This window comes from Hirsutella rhossiliensis (assembly GCF_020360975.1).
Source record: "Hirsutella rhossiliensis strain HR02 chromosome Unknown scaffold00003, whole genome shotgun sequence".
Lineage (NCBI taxonomy): Eukaryota > Fungi > Ascomycota > Sordariomycetes > Hypocreales > Ophiocordycipitaceae > Hirsutella > Hirsutella rhossiliensis.
The window spans coordinates 3,540,514-3,562,178 of record NW_025408669.1 but is presented as its reverse complement, the minus strand read 5'-3'; the positions used below and the strand labels follow the sequence as shown (position 1 = coordinate 3,562,178).

At 59.3% G+C, this 21,665-nt stretch overlaps 9 protein-coding genes across 9 annotated transcripts; 5 read left to right on the top strand and 4 right to left on the bottom strand.

Moving 5' to 3' along the window:
• Window positions 1–519: 519 nt before the first annotated feature.
• HRG_03485 (uncharacterized protein) lies at window positions 520–1,691 on the top strand (the record flags this gene model as incomplete). The annotated part of the gene is made up of 2 exons (XM_044861956.1): window positions 520–588; window positions 759–1,691. 2 exons carry the CDS (start codon window positions 520–522, stop codon window positions 1,689–1,691), a joined length of 1,002 nt encoding a protein of 333 aa, XP_044722982.1.
• Window positions 1,692–2,785: 1,094 nt separating this feature from the next.
• Window positions 2,786–3,425, bottom strand: HRG_03484 (uncharacterized protein; the record flags this gene model as incomplete). The annotated part of the gene is made up of 2 exons (XM_044861955.1): window positions 2,786–3,225; window positions 3,350–3,425. The coding sequence occupies 2 exons, from the start codon at window positions 3,423–3,425 to the stop codon at window positions 2,786–2,788; spliced, it is 516 nt and encodes a 171-aa protein (XP_044722981.1).
• A 788-nt stretch (window positions 3,426–4,213) lies between these two features.
• HRG_03483 (nucleolar protein 9) lies at window positions 4,214–6,574 on the bottom strand (the record flags this gene model as incomplete). Its single annotated transcript, XM_044861954.1, has 1 exon — window positions 4,214–6,574. One exon carries the CDS (start codon window positions 6,572–6,574, stop codon window positions 4,214–4,216), a length of 2,361 nt encoding a protein of 786 aa, XP_044722980.1.
• Window positions 6,575–7,110: 536 nt separating this feature from the next.
• HRG_03482 (pyridoxal-dependent decarboxylase conserved domain-containing protein) lies at window positions 7,111–8,849 on the bottom strand (the record flags this gene model as incomplete). The annotated part of the gene is made up of 4 exons (XM_044861953.1): window positions 7,111–8,232; window positions 8,294–8,338; window positions 8,392–8,679; window positions 8,760–8,849. 4 exons carry the CDS (start codon window positions 8,847–8,849, stop codon window positions 7,111–7,113), a joined length of 1,545 nt encoding a protein of 514 aa, XP_044722979.1.
• Window positions 8,850–11,539: 2,690 nt separating this feature from the next.
• Window positions 11,540–12,337, top strand: HRG_03481 (ras family domain-containing protein; the record flags this gene model as incomplete). The annotated part of the gene is made up of 2 exons (XM_044861952.1): window positions 11,540–11,623; window positions 11,681–12,337. The coding sequence occupies 2 exons, from the start codon at window positions 11,540–11,542 to the stop codon at window positions 12,335–12,337; spliced, it is 741 nt and encodes a 246-aa protein (XP_044722978.1).
• Window positions 12,338–12,950: 613 nt separating this feature from the next.
• Window positions 12,951–13,736, bottom strand: HRG_03480 (AMMECR1 domain-containing protein; the record flags this gene model as incomplete). The annotated part of the gene is made up of 1 exon (XM_044861951.1): window positions 12,951–13,736. The coding sequence occupies one exon, from the start codon at window positions 13,734–13,736 to the stop codon at window positions 12,951–12,953; it is 786 nt and encodes a 261-aa protein (XP_044722977.1).
• Window positions 13,737–14,845: 1,109 nt separating this feature from the next.
• HRG_03479 (uncharacterized protein) lies at window positions 14,846–15,099 on the top strand (the record flags this gene model as incomplete). The annotated part of the gene is made up of 2 exons (XM_044861950.1): window positions 14,846–14,906; window positions 14,963–15,099. 2 exons carry the CDS (start codon window positions 14,846–14,848, stop codon window positions 15,097–15,099), a joined length of 198 nt encoding a protein of 65 aa, XP_044722976.1.
• Window positions 15,100–16,830: 1,731 nt separating this feature from the next.
• HRG_03478 (uncharacterized protein) lies at window positions 16,831–18,036 on the top strand (the record flags this gene model as incomplete). Its single annotated transcript, XM_044861949.1, has 3 exons — window positions 16,831–17,021; window positions 17,115–17,339; window positions 17,424–18,036. 3 exons carry the CDS (start codon window positions 16,831–16,833, stop codon window positions 18,034–18,036), a joined length of 1,029 nt encoding a protein of 342 aa, XP_044722975.1.
• Window positions 18,037–20,443: 2,407 nt separating this feature from the next.
• HRG_03477 (lamB/YcsF family domain-containing protein) lies at window positions 20,444–21,473 on the top strand (the record flags this gene model as incomplete). Its single annotated transcript, XM_044861948.1, has 3 exons — window positions 20,444–20,749; window positions 20,807–20,908; window positions 21,012–21,473. The coding sequence occupies 3 exons, from the start codon at window positions 20,444–20,446 to the stop codon at window positions 21,471–21,473; spliced, it is 870 nt and encodes a 289-aa protein (XP_044722974.1).
• Window positions 21,474–21,665: the final 192 nt, after the last annotated feature.

Sequence of the window (21,665 nt, the reverse complement as noted above, 5' to 3'; positions counted from 1 at the left end):
CGCCCTCCCGCCACGTCTGTTTTTCCCGAACATACCGTACTGCCCGCCACCGCTGCGTTTCACGACAAGAAACGACAAGAATCGACAAGAAAAGACAGTGCGCACCCAAAGAAAGGGGAAGAGGAGAAGAACCCATCCCCAAGCTTGACCTCGCCGCTCCAGAACACGTGTGGCTACACAGAAAGGGGGCTGGTCGGTCACCTGTGAGCTTCGTCGAAGCTTGAGCACCCGTTTTTTTCCTCGTGAAAGGGTTTGGTCAAGCTTCCATTCGCCTCCCCGGCGTCAACTTTAGCCTTCTTCTGCATCTGCGGCCGCAGCCGGACAGCTTCATTCGCGGATACGGCGCATAAAAACTCTGCATACCGTCTGCTTAGCTCTGCTCTACCGTACGGTGAACTGCCTTAAGCTTTCGCTTGGTTTGCGCCCCCTCCCCGCTCTCCACGATTTGGAAGCTTACTCGTGACCCAGGCAACCATATACTACGACTTATATACCCTGGACGATCCATCTGTATCGAAAATGCCAAGGAGGTCGCTCGATGTCGGACAAGGAGGCTCGGTCGTTTCAATGGATCAATCACAGCGCAAGGTACGTAGGGTACATGCTTCTAGGTGCACACTGCCTTACTCTTAGACCACAATACACGCCGCCGAAATGGCCCTTCCCCCCCTCTTGATTTTGTATACGAAAAATGTCTTCGGTTGTGGCTTCCTCGCTCACTATCCGACGCTCGAGCCAAGGCTAATAGGCCAGAACAGAGCGAGCGGTCGCACGAGGAGAACCAGGAACGGGCATACATTGCTGCCTCGAGACGGGCTGACCGGAGTATCGAGGCTCGCGTCCAATCCGCGCGCATGGCGAGCGATATCCACAAGAAACGCACTGGCAAAGGCTTTCGCATCACCGAGGAGATTGTTATGAAAGAGGAGATGTACGAGGAGGAGGACGATGATTATCCCCGCTCGTTCCGAATACTGCAATCGAACATGCAGACCGACTCGCCCGAGCTAAATTCCCGGGTCGAGGCTTACCTGTCCAATAGGATGGCCATGTCGGCTCTGCTGGCGAGAACCAACGATGAATGGCGGGAGAATGAAATCAACAGGCTCTTCGCACAGTCTTTCCCAAACGCCGACCAGCAAGCCCAGCAACTCTCCCAGGGCATGCCAGGTCCCATGTACAACGTGCAGCCCCAGAGCCCTGTCGAGCGACCCGTTTTCCAGTCCGTCTCCTATGTCCCGCGATCCAGGCATCGCAGCCAGGCACGGTCAAGGTCAGTCGCCTCCCCCACCAATGTCACGTCCCCCGTCGCCCCGACGCCCAACTCGATCCCGGCTACGCCAAGCATGGACAGCGCCATGAGCCCCGGCACACCCCTGGACTTTGGCTCCTCCGGCGGCTCTGCCTTCACCGCGGAGCTGCCGCCGGAGGCCAAGATGCTCATGGGGGGTATGGGCATGGACAACGCCTACAGCCAGGTCATGTACAGCCCGGAATGGGCGAGTCCGAACCCCTACTACGACTTCAACGACATGTCGAGGCCGGTCAAGACGGGCGACGCACACGACGGACTTGTTCCCGACTACTTTGGCAACGAGCCCACTCCGCAGTTCAAGTGGGACCCGGCCAGCGGCGGCGTGGAAGAGTCGTGGGACACTTTCATCAACGATGCCGCATGGACAAACGAATGATTTCTTCCTCTTTCCGAAGCATCATCGACTTGACACCGACTACTCGACGAGTCCTTAATACTATTTCTCAATACCCCTTACAGCGTACACGAGGCGCCTCCGACGCGCTTGGCCCCGTACGTACTTGTTGTAGTACAGGCTTCTTTTTAGAGTTGTTACCACACGGCAATGGGTGGGCTGGCTAGGCGATGTGGGCGGTTCTGCATCTGCGGCTTTCAATCATCGCGTGCTTTATGGTGATGGTACGAGTTGATCCTATTTATTCTTGTTGACCAGTATCTTTTGTCTAGTTCCCCATATTCTTGTTTCTATATGCTTGTCGATATACTGGGTTTTTTGGGAGAAAGGCAACGGGCAACGGGCTGGGAAAGATGCCCGGTTCTACTGCGAGGACAGGACAACGAATCGGGTGGCGGAAGCTGTTGACCGGCTTTCCCGCAGCTTTGCATATGAGCAGATGAAAGTGCGCCAAACAGGAACAGGCAATGGGATTGTGCAGGGTGGCATGCCATTGCCCGGGGTGCCAGGAGCAGGACGAAAGCCAGCGATTGGGCTCTGAGGAGGAAGTTTGGCAGCCGTATATACAAAAATAATGGACGCTTGGGATTGGAAAATGGAAAAGTACAAGGTATGAACTGATACTGGTGTCTGTTGAATGTGTTTGGGTAGGTGCAGCGACGTCGAGGCGATGGAAGCGATGAGGACTCTCCCAACTGAGATTATGCACGGCGTCCGGCCGAGGACCGAGTGCGTCACGCGGGATTTGACGCGGTACAAACCAAGTCGGTGCAAGCATGTGTATTGTCTTCTCGTCTACCAAGTAAAGTATTCGCCGTCGCCGTGGCGCGTCTTGTTGTCCCCCAATAGCAACAGCCCCAGTATGTCGACTGCTCCGCGTCAAGTCAGCACAATGTATCACGGTGAGTGGAGAGACGGACGTGATATCACCGAACCTTTCCGTTTCCCCAGCGTCGTAACCGTCGTGCTCGCGGTCGCGGCAAGCTCAAGTGTCCTTCCACGTCTCCGCCTCCCCCAGCCGACTCGCAAACCGCGTCATTTGCATAAACAACCTCACGAGAAATCGCCCTTGCCTCTCACTGTCGGTCGTTGTCGGGCGCGTCCTGCATGACCAGGTCGCCCTCGGCATCTTCCTCCCCGACGGCGCCCGCCCCCGTGGCCGAGGGGGCGTAGGCCGTGGCTGCCGAGGCGCCGCCCCCGGCGAGCGGGGTGTTGGTGAAGACGGACGCGTGCTCCGGGGTGCCGTGAGCGGGCCCGTCACCGGCCGGCACCGGGCCCTGGCCTCCTGCGCCGCCGGCCTGATGCTGCTGATCCTGGCCCCGAGCCTCCTCCCCGCCCCATCCGCCCTGACGAGCACCCGCGGTCGCGGCGCCCTGCTGGCTCGCCTGGCCCGCGGCGGGCAGCGCGGCAAAGGCCGGACGGCCGGGAGAGCCGAGCTCGCGGGCCGTGGGCGCCTGGCTGGCCTGCGACGGCAGGTTGAGGCGCGACGCGCGCGGCGTGGCATGCGGGTCGTTGCCTTTGGTTCGTTCCCGGGCAAACCACCGCTTCAGCTTTCTTGGACTTCGGACACGGCGGGAATGGGAGGGGAGGAAGGGGCCTGGAGGCCGCTGCGGCGGCGGGTGGTGGCCGTGTTTCTCTACCTGCTCTTCTGGCACGGGCTCGAGCCGCGGCCTCGGCGGCTGCTGTGCCGGGCAGCGCGTCGGTGCAGTCGTACATGGAACGAGGCATTGTGCTTCCCGCCCTTTTCTTCTTTTTCTCTTTAGAAGCCTTTCTTGCTGGGATTGTTTCGCTGGTCTTTTTGCTGTGTTGCTGCTTTGTTTCCTGTTCGCCCCTTTTTCGTCCGTGGGACGGCTTCTTTCACGATGGCTTCTCTGCTGCCGAAACCGTCCTAACACGCTTGACGATGAGCAAGACACGACACCACAAAAAACGACGGGGAAGCCAGCGAGGAGAGAAAGCGGTATAGGGACAGGCAGCGAGCTCGAGGCAGCCAGGGCAGGGGAAAAAATACGCAAGCAACAGCGGCAGGGAAAGCCCACAAGTGAAGACAAGAAGAAGAAAGCGTGTGCCCTGAACAAGGCGGCTGATGCCTGGGGGTTTGGCCAGGAGCTGCTTTCCAGAGCGTGGAAAGGAAAGGAGAAAGTGAGCAAGTCGCAGAAGGATGCCACGAGCAGGAGGGAGAGAGAAGAGGGCGAAGTAGAAACAACGGCTGTTCGTGCCGTGTGCGTGCGCGCGCGTGCTGTATGGACAATGAGGCCTGCCAGCTGCCAGGGGCCTATTCGAACAGCCCTGGCCAGACCAGCTGGCCGGGTTGCCGGGCAGAGGGCCTGTGGACAGCTGTCTGGCGCCAGTCGGCCGCACGAGACACGATTGGAGATGTGGACGGCAGACATTTCGGGACGACGACAGAGTCGAGCGAGTGGCGGCGGGCCTTTAGGAGTGCCAAAGTGCAAATGCGCGTCGGTGCAAGCTGGTCGGGTATCATCATTGTAGAGACGTCGTCTCTACTCTCTCGCCTTCTTCTCCTTTTTGCTCTTCTTCTCCTTGCGTTGGCCGACTTTCTTCGGCTCCTCCTCAACACCTTCCTGCCCCTCCGTCGGCGTCTTCTTCTTTTTACTCTTCTTCATTGTCTCGTCATCCTTCACCTCCTCCTCCTCCTCCCCCTCCGTCTTCTTCTTCTTCTTGCTCTCCTTCTTCACCTTCTCATCTTCCGCTTCACCCTTCTTCTTCTTCTTCTTCTGCTTCTCCTCCTCCTTCGCTTCCTGCTGCTGCTGCTCCTCTTCCTCCCGCTCTGTCGTCTTCGTCTTTTTGTCCTCCTTCTGCTCCTCATCCCCCTCCCTTGCACTCTTCGTCTTTTCCCTCTTCACAGTCTCCCTCACGGCCAATTTGTCACCTATTTTGGTCTCCCTCCGCGCTCGCACCGGCTGTGTCTCCTTTTGCGCGGCATCCGTCTCCTTCACCCATGCTTTCCAGTCCCCTCGCCTCGTCTTCCACATGTCGCCCTTCCAGGTTCGCCAGACACTCCGCCCCATCCAAGAGTCCCTGAGTTCCGCCTCGTGAGCCCCAAGCTGCTGCATCACGGCCTCTTTCATGTGGCACGGCACGCTGCGATCCTTGCCTTTGCTGGGAACCTCGGCAATGGCGTTGATGAGGTTGTGTCCAAACTGTGAAACTGCGAGTTCCGAGACGTGCGCTGAGAGGGCGCTCACTATGGATTTTTGAAAGATGGAGTTGACGGACGGCGTGTGGAGAGCGCTGGTCAAGAGCGTGACGGTGGGCATCGAAGTGGTCGCGAGGCGGACGAGGAGGTCGCTTGGGAGGGCGAGGATGGCTTCGTGGACACCTTTGGAAGGTCCGGGAATAGAGAGCAGAGTCGTCAACAGCTGTGCGCCGTGTGACTGAATGGCATACTGATTGCGCGTGAGCTGCTCAACGTCCTTTGCTTTCTCCTTTTCATTGCCCAAACAGCAAAGCGTCATGACCAGGTCGGCCGCCTGGCTTCCACAACCCTCCCTCAAGCCCTTCATGAGCTGCTTGATCTCGTCCGAGGCGCCCCGGACGGCGCATCGTTCAAACAGCGTCTTCAAAACGTTGAACCTCGTCTTGGAGACGAGCTGGGGGACGGTGGGCGCAATCTTGCCAACCGCCTCGATGAGGTCGTCCTTGCCCAGCCGGTTGAGCACCTTGATCGCCGGGTACGATGAAATGTCGTTACGGACGTACCCTTGAATGCGGGGGAGGAAAATGTTGTGGTTCAGCGCCTTGAAGATCTTTCCCGGACAGTGAGTGGCGAGAGTCTCAACCAGCCGCGAGCCAATCTGGTCGTACACCATGCCGTTGATGAACTCCGATGCCTCTGAGGACTCGTCCGCAAGAGACTGAGGGGCGCCGGGGAGAAGCTGCTGAAGCAACGACGGCCGGTCAGGGTCCGGCTTTTGGTCCGACTTGTTGAGGGTCATGTCGAGTTCCAGGAGCAGCTGCAGCGTAGGGTTGCCGATCGGATGCTTCGCCAGCACCCGAAGGCCCGTTGCGTCGACCTCGGCGGTCGTGTCGTTGATGATCTTGGTAACGGCCATGGTGAAAGAACCGGGCACGGCGCGGAGACCTTGGTTCTGTGCATCAGCAGCAGCCGAGCCGGCGACCGAGATGTGCTCCTTTTTGCGGCTCTTGACGAGGGTCTTTGTCGATGCATCCTCCAAGGGCCGGCCGGACAAGACGAGCAGCAAGACGCGCAGGGCGTGCGAGGCGAAGCGGTCGGTGATGAGGAAGCTCAGGCTTCCCTCGAGCTCGTCGAGCGTGGCCAGAAACAGGCTCTCCATAGAGGCCTCGGGCTCCTGCTCCTCGACGTCTTTTCCCTTGGTATCGAGGACGAAGCCGTCAAAGCCAGCGAGCTCCTGGGTGACGACGCCGGCAGACCGCAGGAACAGGGCCTCGCAGCAGTGGCTGGCGAAGCGGTGCTGGACCAGGGAGGAGAAATGGCCGGCAAAGGCTTCAAACAGGCGCTTCTTCTGGGCCGTTTTGGACAGCTGGATCAGCCTCTCCATGAGGCGCGAGCAAGACTGGCTGCTGGCCAGCTTGAGCTCCTTGCCCTGGGCCTCGCGGTAGACGCTGTCGACAAAGACATCGCGGTCCTGGGGCGAGGGGAAGTCGTTGAGCTCGAGCATCTCGTCGGCTCTGCGAAAGTACTCTTGTTCTTCGTCGGCCAGCATGCCGAAGAATTCCTTTTCGCCCGGGTCGCCGTGGTGCGCCGGCTCTTCATATTGGCGCGCGCGCTTCGGCTCGGGTCTGCTGGCCACATTTTCTTCATGGCGCTTGCGCTTGCGCTCTTCTCGCACGACGGCTCGCTTCGTCCGAGGCTTTGGCATGGTCCAGTTGCTTCAATTCGCCGCTTGGGGAGAAATTCAAGGACGTTTTGGCTTGAGGTGATGTCGCGAGAGTCAAGGTTCGTTGCTGTCTCGCCCTCGCAAGAGGGAAAAAGTCTCGATCGCGATAAGTATTCTTATCAGAGGATCCGGGTGAGTACGAACGCTCGATAGCTGGTACCTTGAAGTGTGGAGAGAAAAAGTGGTGGAGCCGCATTATATTCTATTGTTCTAAAGTACCGCCCTATCTCCGCCAGATAGCGCTGACGCCTACAATGAATGCCTTTCCTTGCTCTTGTATCCGTATTTCCTCTCCCATAGCAATGGACGGTTCTTTATATGTCTATCAAAGTTTCAAGTCCCGGTGCTTTTCTACCCACAAAGCCAAGTCAGATGTCTGCCCAATCGCCTTGAGATTCAAGGGCGGAGGGCTGGTGCAGAAAGTGCTGTCTCGCCCTTGTCCTGATGTAAGTCGGTGGGCAGATTGTCTCTTGACCTTGGTCCTTTCGTTGCCCTGGGCAGATTCGTTCAACATCTTCTCACATTGCTTCCGTTGCAACCTGTTCAATGGCTCGCACCAAGCCTTGGATCGTCGTCGCAAGCGTCTGGACATTGACAACCACCCGCAGGAAGCTGCCCTTGTCCCCGGGGGCATAGTCGACCATGAACCCCCGGTGCACCAGCCGCTCGACCATCCTCTGCGTCTGCTTCGTGTTCCTGGCGGCATCTTCCGATAGCCTCCCGCCGGGCGCGTGGTAGAAGCAAACCTGCAGGCACGGCGGTGGGCCGATGGAGAGCATGTGGAAATTGCCCGTCTCCTTGACCAGCCTGTACAGGCGCGACGCCATGTCAAAGGCGTGGTCGATCTGCCGCTCGAAGCCGTCGGCGCCGTAATACATCCAGGCCAGGGCAAGCTTGAGGCTGTCGCCGCGCCGGCCACACTGCAGCGTCAGGTCGGCCAGGTCCCAGGTGTCGTGGTCGGCGTTTCCGTGGAAGAGATAGCCGGCGTCGGTGCTGTTGGCCCGGTTGAAGATTCGCATGTCCGGGCCGAGGAGGAAGGAGCAAGTCGTCGGAACGTTGATCATCTTGTGCGGGTTGATGGTCAGCGAGTCGGCCAGGTGAGAGCCGTGCAGCTTGTGCCTCTGGTGGGCGGAGAAGACGACGGGGCCTCCCCAGCTGGCATCAATGTGCATCCACATGCCCAGCTCCTTGCAGATGGCCGAGATTTCCTCAAAGGGGTCAAAGGAGCCCCTGACGGTGGATCCGGCAGTGGCGTTGACGTAGAGTGGCGTCTTGCCCTGGTCCTTTGCTCGCAACGCAAGCTCTCGGAGCTTGTCTGGCCTCATGTTGCCAGCCTCGTCGACGGGGACTTTGCAGACGCCCGAGGACCCCAGGCCGCAGATCATGGCGCTCTTCTCGACCGAGTAGTGGCCATGGGCGCTGGTGAAGACGACAAAGTCATACTTGGTGGTCCCGGCGGACTTGCAGTCGGGGTACAGCGTGTTCCGGGCGATGACGAGAGAGGTCAGGTTGGAAGAGCTGCCGCCTTGGCACGTCACGCCGCCGGCCAGGGGGCCGGTGAAGCCAAAGCGGCGGGCGAGGGCGCGGGCCGTTGCCTTTTCGACGATGGTCAGTGCCGGCGAGACCTGGTAGACGTGCAACTTTTGTGACTGGTCAGCGAGGTGCGTGGAAGAGATCCGATTGGGCCGAGACAGGTCTCACGTTTGTATTCAGGACGGACAGGACCACATCGGAAATGACGCCGACCTGACGTTGCAGTGAGCATGGCGGCGCGATGGTCGATGCAACGACGAACCTACGGGCGTGTTGCTCGAATACAGCTTGTCCAGGAAGCCCTGGTCCCAGGTGTTGACGCTGTGCTCGAGGACACTGCGGACGACGTCGAGCAGGCCGTCCTTGCCCTGGCCTTGGTCGGGCAGGGTCAGGCCGAGCTTGGCGGCAAGGTCGTCTGGCGGGCAGAGACGCACAAGGACATTTTGCGGGCGGCCCTCGGCGTCGTGGGGAAGCGTGCCAGTTGCCCGATGAGCAGCGGCGTCGTCGGCCGAGCGAACGTAGGGAACGATGAGCTGTCGAAGGGCGCCGAGCAGCTGCAAGGGTCAGACGCGTACACACACATGTACACACGTACATGCATGTAACTTATAAGTAGACGGGGCAGAGAACCTACATCGTCCAGTTCAGCCGCCCGGTGCAGCCCCGGGCTTGCGGCGTCGTCGTCCCCGTTGCTCCCACGTCGGTTGGGGGTGGAGATGGTCATTGGTGCAGGGTAGGCGGCGGTGACACGGGCTGGATGGATGTTGCACTGCACTCTCAGCACCATGTACACATGCAAACGCTCCCGGTCAACGTTTTCTTCTTGGACACAAGAGAAGGAGTGAAGACTCGACTCAGACGAAGCCTTATCGACGCATCCAAGAATTTAACGGTGCTGGAAAAGAGAGAGAATGGAAAGGATGACCAATCCGGGAGACGCGGAGCCTTGGGCAAAGGGACAGGGGGAGAAAAGCGCTCAATGATAAAGCCGCTAACACGAGTTGGTTATGCTTTTCCTTAAACCACGGCACCTTTTGTGCTCCGAGTCTTTGCCGAGTCATGACGAGACATGAGTGCAAGCGGCGGCTTCTTGGCCATGGCTATCCACAGCAAAAGGGCCACAGCAAAAAGGCCAAGAAAAAGGCGCAACTGGGGGAGGCATGTACTTTGTAATTGGCGGCTGTCCCAGCACATGGGCAAGTATTCTTCCCAGTGGCACGCTCTCCTTACCTCTTTACGCGCGTATCCGAGTACCAGGGGAACAACGGGGGCTGCCGAAACGACAAGGCGCGACGAAACTTGAAACCGGGGAATGTTCCAGCGGAGCGGGACGACGGTTTTTTTGGCCACCCACGTTGACGCGGCCCGGCAGGGGGGAGCATGCGCCGGAGCGCGCAAGACGCCGGGGCAAGTCCGGATGGTGGCCCGGGGGCCCGGAAGATGCAAGTTGGTCCTTTTGGCCTTGGCCGCGATGCTTTGCTACGGCTAGTTAGTAAGTTAGGTTTCTGCTGTCGAAAGAGGAGTCGGCATCTGCTACGTACATAGACGGAAGGCACCACCACCATCAATCATCACCATCAATCATCATCATCAATCATCATCATCACCTTCGTCGGTCGTCAGCCGGGAGAGCGTCCGTGCTCATGCAGCGGACGTGCGCTTCCCAGGTCGGGACGAACGAGGCGCCTCTCCTGCCTGCTCCATGGCACGGACACCGTCATTTGCTGGGCATGCATGCATCCATACCGTACGCATACTAGACGGGCTCGCACGAACCCCTCTCCCCTCCCCCTCGTGGCCCTTTTTGGGGTGAAGCACAGACAGACATGGAACGGGATGGAGGGGTCCTATCGTCTTTTGTCTTTTGTCTTTTGGCTTTTGGGGCGTCTGAAGAGTCTACAGCGCCTTACCGTGGACGGGCTGTGATTAGATGCAGCCCATGAGCCGTCGAGCTGGGTGCGTTGCATGCATCCGCATCGACATACATACAGTACAAGACAGCGGGATAAGCTGGCGCTTGCCGAGTGCCCGGTTTAGTAGTCGTCGCCCCGTGAGCTATACGGTACCCCCAAGGTAGTCCGGCGCGGGCCTGAACCCATCGCCGGCACTTGTTGGCTCACCCCCTCTCGCCCGCCCACCGCCTTCATGCAGGGCGAGCAGCAAAAGAGACCAGAACTCTCTCGTGTGCTTCAAATAGTGACACGACACCTGCTTTTGCTCTTGTTCTTCCTCCCTCACCATCGCCGCACGCATTTACGTGTCCCTTGCTGAGCGTGTCCCTTGTTGAGCGTGCCCCCTTCTTGAGAGCTTCTTTCTCCCTCGGGCCCAAGCAAAGCAGCAACGAGATGGATACGTGAGCAGGTACTCCATCTTTCCTTGTTTTCTTGCCCGTCTGTACTCTCTACTCTGTACTGTACGCCTTCTCCCCGTCGCCAAGTTCCGCTTGACAAGGAACAGAGACGAGATGGAAAGAGACTGGGAGACAGATTAAAGTGGCATGACGGTACCCACTGACGCTCGTCGTGAGCAGCCCATCGCCGCTCGACGTCTCTGTTTGCTGTAATCAATAAATACCATTCGGCCCCCTCTCGGTTGGTTGGTTTGCAAGGAGCCGCCGTCAGCTTTATAAACCGTCGGTCCCTCTTCTCGTCGACACCCGGACGACAGCAACAACGGCAGCAGCAAGCACTATTCCTTTGCTTTGCCTCTACTTTTCCCCGGTCTTTCTATTCTTCTCCCCTCCTTCTCGCATCCTCCCCCTCCCTGCCACTGGGGAATCCCATCATCCCATCCATCACGCAAGCTCATTACTATTACTTGTTTTGCTCTTGAAACCGACCGGCCCCAGCGCAACCCCCTCCTCGCCATATCATCCGTCCCCCTTCTCCTCACCCCGGATCAGCTGCACGTTTCGCCGCGCACATCATCCCGTCATCCGCCGCCAAACGAGCTCTCCCACGACACAGCCCTCGTCCTGCCTGGCCTGCCTGCGCCACGCACGCGCGCGCGCGCACACACACACACACACACACACACACACACACACGCATAAACCCCCCACTCACTTCCAGAGAACAAGAGGGACCCTGCCCTGCGCGACACCCGCCGTCGAGGAACCAAGAACATCTATCTCGCTTTATTAATACATCAAAAGCACCGCGCCCCATCTCGAGACGGAGCAGGACCCATTCCGGCGCAAAACCTTCGTGTTAGTCGTTTGCGGAACAGAAGAAATAAAAATCAAAAAATTCCAAGCCGCCTCTTCTTCTCTCCTTTGCGCCGTTCCTCCGGAGACTAGACCATCGTCCGGCGCCGAGACACCGCCGCCTCCCGGACCCGGGGCTTCTTTTCTCGCCAATAAGCCTCACGCGCCCAGCCTCCGGTCCCCCCCCCCCCCCTCCCCTTCCCCACGTCATGGCCGTGCCGCCGCCGCAGCAGCAGGCGGCCGTGCCCATCTCCATCACCATCTGCGGCGACGGCGGCTGCGGCAAGTCGTCGGTGACGCTGCGCCTTGTGCGCTCGCAATGGACGTCCGAATACGACCCGACCATCGAGGACTCGTACAGCGTGACGCGCCGCATCGACGGCACCACCTACCACCTCGCCCTCACCGACACGGCCGGCCAGGAGGAGTATCGCGGCATGTGGGCCGCCTCCAACCTCGGCGCCGACGCCTTCCTGCTCGTCTACGACATCACCTCGCGGCCCTCGCTCGACGCCCTGCAGTACTTTGACGACCTCATCGACATGGAGGCCGAGACGCGCTTCGACAACGCCGACCGCGCCCGCCGCGCCGGCCTCGACCCGGCCCTCGCCGCCGGCGCCGCCAGGACCGTGCCCCCCGTCAAGATTGTCGCCGGCAACAAGTGCGACCTGCAGGAGAGCAGGCAGGTCCCCGCCGCCGTCGGCCTCGACTGGGCCCGTCGTCGCGGCTGCGGCTTCATGGAGACGAGCGCCCGGCTCGAGGTCAACATTGAGGAGACGTTTGCCCTCATCGTCCGCCGCGTCGTCGAGCGCAGGCGCCTCGCCGAGACCGGCGCCCTCGACTCTGCCCACCTCAACGCCCGCGGCATGACCAAGCCTCTCACCCCGCTGCCCCCCGAGGGCGGCGAGAGCGAGAAGCGAGCCCCTGGCCTGCGAGGGCCCAACCTGCATGGCGACCGCGTCGGCCGCGGCCAGGGTGGCTTCTGGCGGAAGCTCCGGTGTTGGTGACGTGCCCGAGGGTTGCTTTCTTTCGTCTTGTACATGTTTACCGTTCCCGGCCGTTCCCTTGACTCGGGTTGGCATGGGTTTTTTTCTTCCTTTTCATCTTGTGCGACAGATACCATGGGGTTTTCCCGTTACGGACCACGGCGCACGGCATGAATAGCCCCAGACAGGTTCTTGGAAAACAGCGGGGGCAGGCTTGGCGGGATATGACGTGGGCCGAGAATGGGGAAACGTTTGCATGTAACAAAACCGAAGGATCGACGAGCAATGACTACTTGACTGGACATGGGCGAGATTTGCATCATGCACAGATGGCCGATTGATATGCTTCGCTCGTGATGCAAAATGACATGCCCCGTGCCCTCGTTTCTTCCACAAACAGATCCCAAGAGCGCCAGCCGCCAGGCAAAGCTTATATGTATTCGGATGTATTCAGTGGAAAGGTATCTGTGCGAAATCAGTTGTTACTGCGCTTGGTAGGGCTGTGTCGGCGTATCGCTGTATCCATCGAGTGCAGGCGACGCCATCTTCACCTGGGAACAATTCCTCGCGGTCTTATGAAACGATAAGAGAAGGGAGCATGAGAGGCAGATGGATGCTAGGCAAGCGCCCGACATCACTGCTTGCTCGCCTTCATCCAGTCCTTCCATTGCTTGTATTCCGGGTAGTCCATGCTGCACTTCTTGCCCTGGTAGCGCGTCACCCTGAGGTCAAGGTCCATCCAGCGGCCTCGAGAGCCAACCCAGCCCGCCTTGCGGATGAGGCTGAAGAGAGCCTCGTCCTTGGTCCAGCCCTGCTCCGAAGCCACGTCGGGCAGGTACGTCGAGCCGTAGCGCCGGCCGCGGTCGCTAAAGGAGAGGCGGATGCCGTGCAGGCCAATCTCCCAGTCGTGGGCATCGTCGACCTCCTCAAAGTCGGTCAGCAGGGTGACGGCAGCCTGCAGTTGCGGCAGCTCGGCCTTTGTGATGGGCGGGAAGCGCGAGTCATGCACGGCCGAGGTGATGGCGTAGTCGGGAATGCCCTTGGACAGCGGCTGGGCCTCGAAGGTGCCGATGCAACCGCGCAGAGCCGTGTCGCCGTCCTCGACGGTGTTCCACGTGACAAAGAGCGGCGCGGCGGTCGGGCCCAGGGGCAGAGACGAGGTGGACGTTGCGGGCGTGGAAGCCAGGGCGGGCGATGCCGACGACGACGAGAAAGCCGACGAGGAAGCCGACGAAGCCGACGAGGGAGAGGCATCGGCGACTCGGCGCAAGGCGGGGTCCTTGAGCGTGGTGAGGCCCGTTATGGGGCTGGAGTAGGAGGCCCACGAGGCTTGAATGGCGTCCCAGGAGAGGCACTTGCGGTCTTCGAGGTGGGCCTCGAGGGCCTCAAAGCATAGGAGACAGTGCTCGGCGGAGGCCATGCTGACGGGCTCCTCTTTAGGGACGCGAGGCAGGGGTCACGGAAATCTCACAAGCGTACACCTGGAGGCGAGCAGGCAGCGGCAGCAGTGCGGAAGAAAGGGGGGAACGGGGGGCGGAACAAACGAGTCGGTCGATTTGGTGGTTTGACGGGCGGCGGCTTGCTGAGGCGCATACATCCAGCCGCCCCACCTGATGATAGATAGGGTATTCCAGAGCCTGTGACGCGTTACTGGTTTGGCTGCTCTGCTGGCGCCAGAGACGATGTGCTGGTGCCGCGCTGCCTGGGACTAATAAAGAGGAGAGGAGGAGGCTGAGCAAGGCGTGAGAGCGACGCCGGGGAGTGGCAGTGAGTGAGTGAGTGAGTGGGGTGCGAGGTACGTACGTAATTACGGCACGGTACTGTACTGTGCTGTACTGCACTGTACTGTAGGTACTGTACAGCAGACGAATACTAGATGGGATGTGTCAGCGGCACCATCGGATCAATCGCATTTTTGTTCTTCCTGGCCGTCGCGACGCCCGTCTCTGCCCGTCTCTTCTTTCCACCCGTTTCAAGAACAAGCCCAGTCATTCCGAGACCAACGAGCCAGTCAGACCCGAGACCCGAGACCACCAAGTCAGTCAGGATGGCGTCGACAACAGACTCCAAGACGAGGAGGTTCAGCCTAGGCTGTCGCAGGACCCCTGCGCCCCGCCCCTGTCCCGCCTTGTCTATGAATAGACGCAGCGGCGAGCCTGTGACTGCAATCGTCTCGATTGACGCCATTCGGAGCCTGCGACGCTCGGATGTGTTTCAAGATGGCTTCCAGCCGTCATGCTCTCCAGAAAGAGGCCGCCTTCATGGGCGGCCCTCGTCCAAACCCGCCTGGTCTCAACTTACCAGGTGCTAGTGGCGCAGGGGCAGGTCGCGGGCAACGGTTCATTGGCGTGATGCCGCCTCCATTATAAGGGCGACGGACCGGCGCCCTTTTGACATGCTCCTTCTTCCAACACAATTCAAGTCGTTCCATTATTGTTTACTGTCCTCGCTGCGTTGATCGCACTATCCATCTTTAATTACTTTTGTGCTTCAGTCCGAGACCTAACTCAAGCCAACAAAGCTGTCACCATGCAGTTCTCCGTCATCTCTCTCTTCGCTCTCTGCACCGTCGCCATGGCCGCCTCCATTGGTATTTGAAGGCAGACGCCCCAACGAAATGCTTTCCACAGCTGACACGAGTGATAGATCGCACCGTTGTTGATGGCCTGCAGAAGCGACAAAACGAGGCGGCGGTGGTGCCTCTCAATCAGCCAGCTATGAGGAACGATGCAGACGGGCCAATCCAGGCCTTTGCCAACCCCGGAGCAGCCGGCGATGCTTAAGCGACTGCAAGTTACTATTCAAGGGCGCAGGATGCCCTTCTCGCAGGCTGGACTCTGCTATTCTTTTCGGAGGGTCACTTTTTGGGATATTGGGATAGTCAATACATAACTCTTATTTTACGCAGCTTGCCATTGTTGGACCTCGCCCGTCTCGACGGACCCGATGCGACCGTACTCGTTGGTGTTTGTGAGTGTTTCGTGACAGGAGTGGCAAGCGGTTCTGCAACTACCGACCTGGATGGCTGTCGAGCTCGTTACATACTCGGCAGCAGCGTTTGTGGCAGCCGGCCTTGCTCATCACTCGGGTTCCCGAGCTCGAGAGCGTCGACGGCGAATCCGGCGTCGACGATTACGCCTGTGCGTGGTCTTGGTGTTGGGAGATGGGAGAGGGAGGACCCCCAGACGGCGTCGTTAACCAACATGAACCAAACAACCAACCCTCATTCATCCGCGCTCGGCCATCGGAGCCATCATTCGACGACCTGTCGACGCACAGCCACGGCAACGTCGTACATGTTATGTCGAGGGAATGTGCGAAATTGAATGGCTTGTTCCGTCAGCACATGCCGCAGCCTGGGGTCCAAATTTAGCTCACTTACACCGTACAGCCTCCAGACGGGAGGATCTGGAGTGGCATTACTCAGTACAGCATCCTTGGCCATGCATGTGCTGTGTGCATCCATTCCGCACATGCATGCACCCATGCGTCTCATGAACTGGGAATAGGCTCATCCTCTCGTGGCAATCCAGCCTCCCGGAACTGCCTTCTGAGGTGAGACCCCAGCCAGGCCCGGCCGTCTTACCCATCTCCTGTACACGGCCCGCCACAAACAAACAAGCAAGACGCTCTCTGGCTCTCCGGGGTTCCATCTCCGTCGCGGGGTCCAGGCCGTCTCTCATGTCCTCGGACTGTTGGGTGTTGGATCCAGACGGTCGAGTTGAGACTCCTGTATGCGTGCTGTTGGATTCGACCTTGTGGGACAAATCTGCAGCCACCCTTTGCTTTTTCTTCATTCGAAGAGCAAACGGCTCAGGCCGACGTGCTTCTACTGTTATGCGAAAGCGCCCGATGCAGTGGGTTGCAATCACCTCCATCCTGCAGGCTCCCGGGGGCTAGAGCCCTCCCTGCCCATGTCAGCTTCCTTCGGCCGCAGGCCCTTGGGGCGTATTGGCCCGCAGCAACTGGCGTCGTCCAGGGTTCATGTCAGTGTCGCGTTCGGGCATCCAGCGTGATTGCACAGCGAGGGTGCGAGGGCGCCTTGCCGTCCCCCACTGGTCCTGCACGCACTGGTCCTGCACGTACTGGTCTGCACGGCGAGGCGGTTGCGGGGACATGGGCATGGATAAAAGGTCGCTGGCTGCTGCTCGGGAAATGGCGTCTTGATCGAGATGGAACGACGGATCGAGGGCCGGGGCCTTGAAAATGCTCGAGTGACTCAAGGCCAGGCCACGGCTTCTTGATGATCGCCACCGACACCTGGACAGCAGCAAGACGCATCCACTGGACCAGGGCGACCGACGACGAAGGTATTGGAAGACGGAGGAAGAGTCGACGCCCTTTCACAGACGACGAGGCCATTCAGAGACCAGAGACAAAGACAGCGAGAGAGAACGAGAGACACCTGTTGCCTCGCACAGAGACGAGGAACAGACAGCAAACCCGGCAGACGACACGGCTACAAGGAAGAGACCCTTGCTTCCCTCGCCAAGAAACAGCGAGTGTCCCCGGCCATGGCAAACCACCGAGCGCGGGCACAGTTCGACCGCGCCAAGTGGCGCCTCGCCCTCCTCCTCCCCCTCTGGGCCCTGCAGCTGGTGCTGGCCATGGCCATGACGGGGCTCTTTGCCTGGCGGCTGGGCGACTCGGTCAAGAACCACCCAGAGAGGGAGGCCACGGGGGGGACGCCGACGGTCGAGTTTGCGTATGTCCTGCCTGCCCCGAGCCCGTCTCTCTCTCTCCCCCTCTCTTCCTTCTCATGGCTGCGAGCCGAGTGACTGACCCAACGGCGACGCAGCTGGGAAGCCGCCAACATCGCCCTGTCCTTTGTCGCCGCCTGCTGCACCTTGTTCGAGATGGCCAAGCTCATGGCCGAGTCGCTGACGCCCTGGACCATGCTCTTCACCCACGTCGTTAAGCTGGCCTGCGCGCTGGCCATCCTCGCCCTCGACATCACCGTCTACGTCGTGCGTGCCGAAGCGCACTACTCCATCGTCGGGCTCGGCCTTGACGCCGCCTTGATGTAAGTTGCTCCCGTTGCACCCCGTCCTCGTTGGGACAACGCAGTCGTCATAATCGTGTCTTTCTTACACCCGTCCGCCTGCAGAGTCACGGCCGTCGTGCTGGCCGTATATGCCATCGTCATCTATCGCCGCCTCTCGGCCTACGACGACTACGTCCGCCCCGTAAACTTCAAAGGCTACGGCTTCAACGACGAAGACGACTTTTCCTACTCGAGCCGCCACAGCATCCTGAGCTCCTCTGACAAGCGGCCGTCGCTTGCCTCGATCCGCCACAGCATCCACGCTGCCGCCCCGGAGCCGGCAGACCCCGAGGGCGCGGAGCAGACGGCTTCCCACGGCGGCATCTACAGCCACCAGCGTGACACGCAGTTTGACGACTACGTGGCCCGCCGCAACGGCCGGAGGCTCAGTCTCGATGCGGCCAGCTCGGCCGAGGCGAAGTCAAGTACGCCCTCGATCAAAACGAGGCCCCGGGGCCCGAGCTACACCAGCGATCACGTCCTCGTCGCCGTTCCGGAGGAGGGTGCGGAATGCCTCGACGGCTGTTCCGCACAACAGCAGATGCGTCAGGCGGATCGGCAGGCCTTGTTGGAATCCAGCCAAGGGACAAGCAGAGATGACCAAGCTGGCGGCATCAGCCGGCGAACCGAGTCACAAGAGACGGAGACGACGGCGCCGCGGCTTCTACAAAGGTAAAGGGGTCTCGACCTCGTTGGGGAGGGGGATTTTTCAAAAGAACGCGAGAGCATGATACCCGACGAAGGTGCAAGGGCGTTTCTGGTTTCTCGGACTTGGTTGGCGTTGATATATTCATCTTGGAAAGTATGGTCCTGGTTCTGTTCTTGTATTACGCCTTGTTTTATATTCTCACGCGTCTACGATGGAGTGACGCTTCCGGCCTCGTGTGCTGCAAAACGGCTCTTCAACTCCCATCCAAATTCTTCACCTCTGATCGTCCTATTTTTCTTCCTGGCCATCCCTCTCTATGTCCCAAACCGAGTCACACCCCCCCTTGGTTGCTAGGTTTATGATGCTCATGTAAAGCAACGGAGGATCGGGCCAAGGAGTGCGCGGAGTGTGCTCCTTCACTGCTCTTGTGCCTCCGCATCCATCGATTCCCGTGTCGCTTGAAAGATTCGACGGGCTTACTGTTTCTGTTAACTTGTCGGCGAACCAGCGAGTTGCCGCCATCCTCGGCCGCGGCTCGAGCGCCATCGACCCTCGCCTTCCAACGCAATTCTCTTCGCAGTCCTGACACAACTTGTCCGATCGTTGATAAAAAACGGTGTTTTGTCCATAGGCGTTGATGGTGTTTTCGCACTTTTGAGACGCTATGGCATTCGCGCCGTGCTCCCGCAGGCGATCGTCGCACACCTCTCTTCGCGGCTTATGCCCTGGGTTCGACTGCGGCCCCAGGGGATGAAGAAGGTCGCCGCCGATCCGCCGGTTGTCGAATCTCCTCGCGCATGCCTCTCCTTTGGCGCACAGGCACATGGGCAGGATATCCTCCACGATGCACATGGTTGCGAGGTTGGTTATGGCCGACTGGACGCTTGCTGGCTTACAAGGAAGTCTGGCTTCGCCGTGTTTGCTTTTGGTGGCTCCGTCGGTAGGACGAGAGAGAATTGTGGGTGATGCGTGAAAGGGTCTATTGAGAGAGCACGTTGGGCGGGCGAAACGCAAATGCAACTGAAGGAGCTGTGTCCCTTTATAGGACATGAGATAACACCGACACCTGCGTGGTGTAATTCTTTTCACAGGCAGCTCAATTGTAGTTGCCTTGCACATGCCGTCCATGTTCGCTGCTCCCCTACTGTTCAGTGCAGCAACAAAGTGGCAAAATCCATAACCGCGGACACGGTATTCTTCTTGTCCTGATGCTATTCGCGAACAAAGCGATTGCTTAGTCTTCTAGCCCGGAGGCGGCGAAGAAACAAATGGCGCTTTTCAACGAAGAGTAGGGATGGAGCGGCGAGTCCCAACTCGAAGCTGAAGCTGCTGATCTAGGGGCCATGAGAAGCCCAACTACACCCTGGAAGTTGTATAAGAGGCTTGCAAGACTTTCATGTGTAGGAGTTGCATGTTAAGCTCTGCCCGTCGTCTGTGTCTTGGGATTCAATCGACAGCCAATGCATAGCATCGATATATATGCGTGATACGAATTGAAATCTGGCTCGTGCTGCATCGTCTGGCGCTGGAAAAGTTCACTTAATAGAGTCGAGACTGCAGAAGAACCGGACAGTGCGCGTCGTAGAAAAGGTACAACGAGTAGGACCAGCAATGAAAGAGCGCATGAACGTGGCACGGTATCGACTCACAAAGGCTACGAAGTAAAGAGTGTTCGAGAGCCGGCTCAGGGGGTTCCTGTGACTAGACGATGAACGGCAAGGAGCCATTCAAACCCCGGGCTTTCGGGCGACATGGGAGTAGCTTTCCGAAGAGACAGTGCAGTAGGTATGCGCCTTATATTCACTCGATGCTGTGAATGGCGCAGAGGAGCGGGACACAGCATATGATGAGAGCGCCGGTTCCCGTCCAAGCAGAGAGCAGGCCCCGATCCTCGATCTCGCCGGACAGACATGGGCTAGGAAGCCAGCAAGCCGCTCATACAACGGAAATCCGGGTAGCTAAGAACGGGGTCCAGTATAAAATATCTGGTGGGAGGACGCTGCCGGGAAAGAATGGAAAATAGTAAAAGAGCCTGGCGACTCGGCTCCATACGGGGCTCAGAAAAGGTCCCGCTTCTCCCATTCACATGCAGAAGATTCGAGGATGAGGAGAAGAAAGGAGGTGATCAGACGGGAAGGAGCTGGAAAGAATATATGTAGGTCAGGAAGAGAAAGGGGGGACCATGTTGCACGGCATAGAGTGGCAGCCACACGTTCATGGCCAGGCCGTGTCGGTACCTGTATAGAGATGGACGAGGCAACTATACCTTCGGCCGCTCTTTATACATATCCTAGCCCCTCTTCTCTGGAGCTCTCCTCTGCAAGTCTGCCAAGCCGATACAAGAGCTTCGAACTTCGCTCCTCATTTGAAGCCATCATGGCAACCGGCAACCTCTACGCGGGACCATCGCCGCTCTCACAACCTTGAAAGCATCATGGCCGCGGCTCCCCTGCGCTGGGCTTCCAAGCCCGTCGAGGTCCATTGTGACATGGGTGAAGCCTTCGGCAACTGGACGATGGTATTTCGCCCCCTCCTCCCGATCTCTGCCCAGCGTCTAGGCCCTCCAACGACCAAACGGCTAACGTCGAGAGACGATGTGGCCTGCCCCCCCGTGCCCAAACAAAAGGGTGTCGACGAAGCCATCATGCCGCACATCACTTCCTGCTCCATCGCTTGCGGCTTCCACGCCGGCGACCCCGTGGTCATGTACAGGACGGTCAAGGCAGCCCAGCGCCACGAGGTCCGTATCGGGGCTCACCCCTCGTTCCCCGACTAGCAGGGCTTCGGCCGGCGCGAGATGAAGATGGACCCCCTCGAGTGCGAGAAGATGGTCATCTACCAGATTGGGGCGCTCAAGGCGTTTCTTGATATTGAGGGCCTTGATCTGTCTCACGTCAGTGTAAGTCTTGCCCAGACCATGGGCCGTGGACGGTGAGCATGATGAAGTTGACTTCCTCCTCCTTTCGAAGAGCCGAGAAGCTAATATGCCACAACCCGGGCAGCCCCACGGAGCCCTCTACGGCGTCATGGCCAAGGACAAGGCCATCTGCGAAGCCGTGTGCCACGCCGTCCGGCACTTCACAACCCACGACGGCGCGCCCGTGCCCCTGATCGGCGCGTCCAACACGCTCATGGAGACGACCGCCGCCGACCTGGGCATCCCCTTTGTCCAGGAAGTCATCGCCGACCTCGAGTACGACGAGAACGGCGACTGCATCATCCCGCGAACGCACGACGCCGTCGACCCCGAGGCAGTGCGGGTGCGCCTGGCTCATGCCTTGCGCAGCGGCACCATCGAGGGCAGGGATACGAAGGAGGGGAAGCACAAGAAGCACGTGGTCGACTTGAAGCTGAGCTCGGCGCCGCTGAGCCTGTGCGTTCACAGCGACACGCCCGGCGCGGCTCAGGTGGCCGGCGTGACCAGGGACGTGGTGGATGACTTTAACGAAGAGCACTTCGCGTAGGCCGACCTGGAGTCTCGATGAGAGCATTGCGAACCTCGAGGAACGAATCGAAAAGTACGGTCCGCGGGATGGAAACACGTTCTGCAAGCCCAGAAAAGCGCGGTGGATGCACGGGGAGGAGGTCTTGATATCACAAGTCGGAATGCCACAAGAATGAAACCATGATCGAGGTGAAGAAGCAGTCTGCCAGCC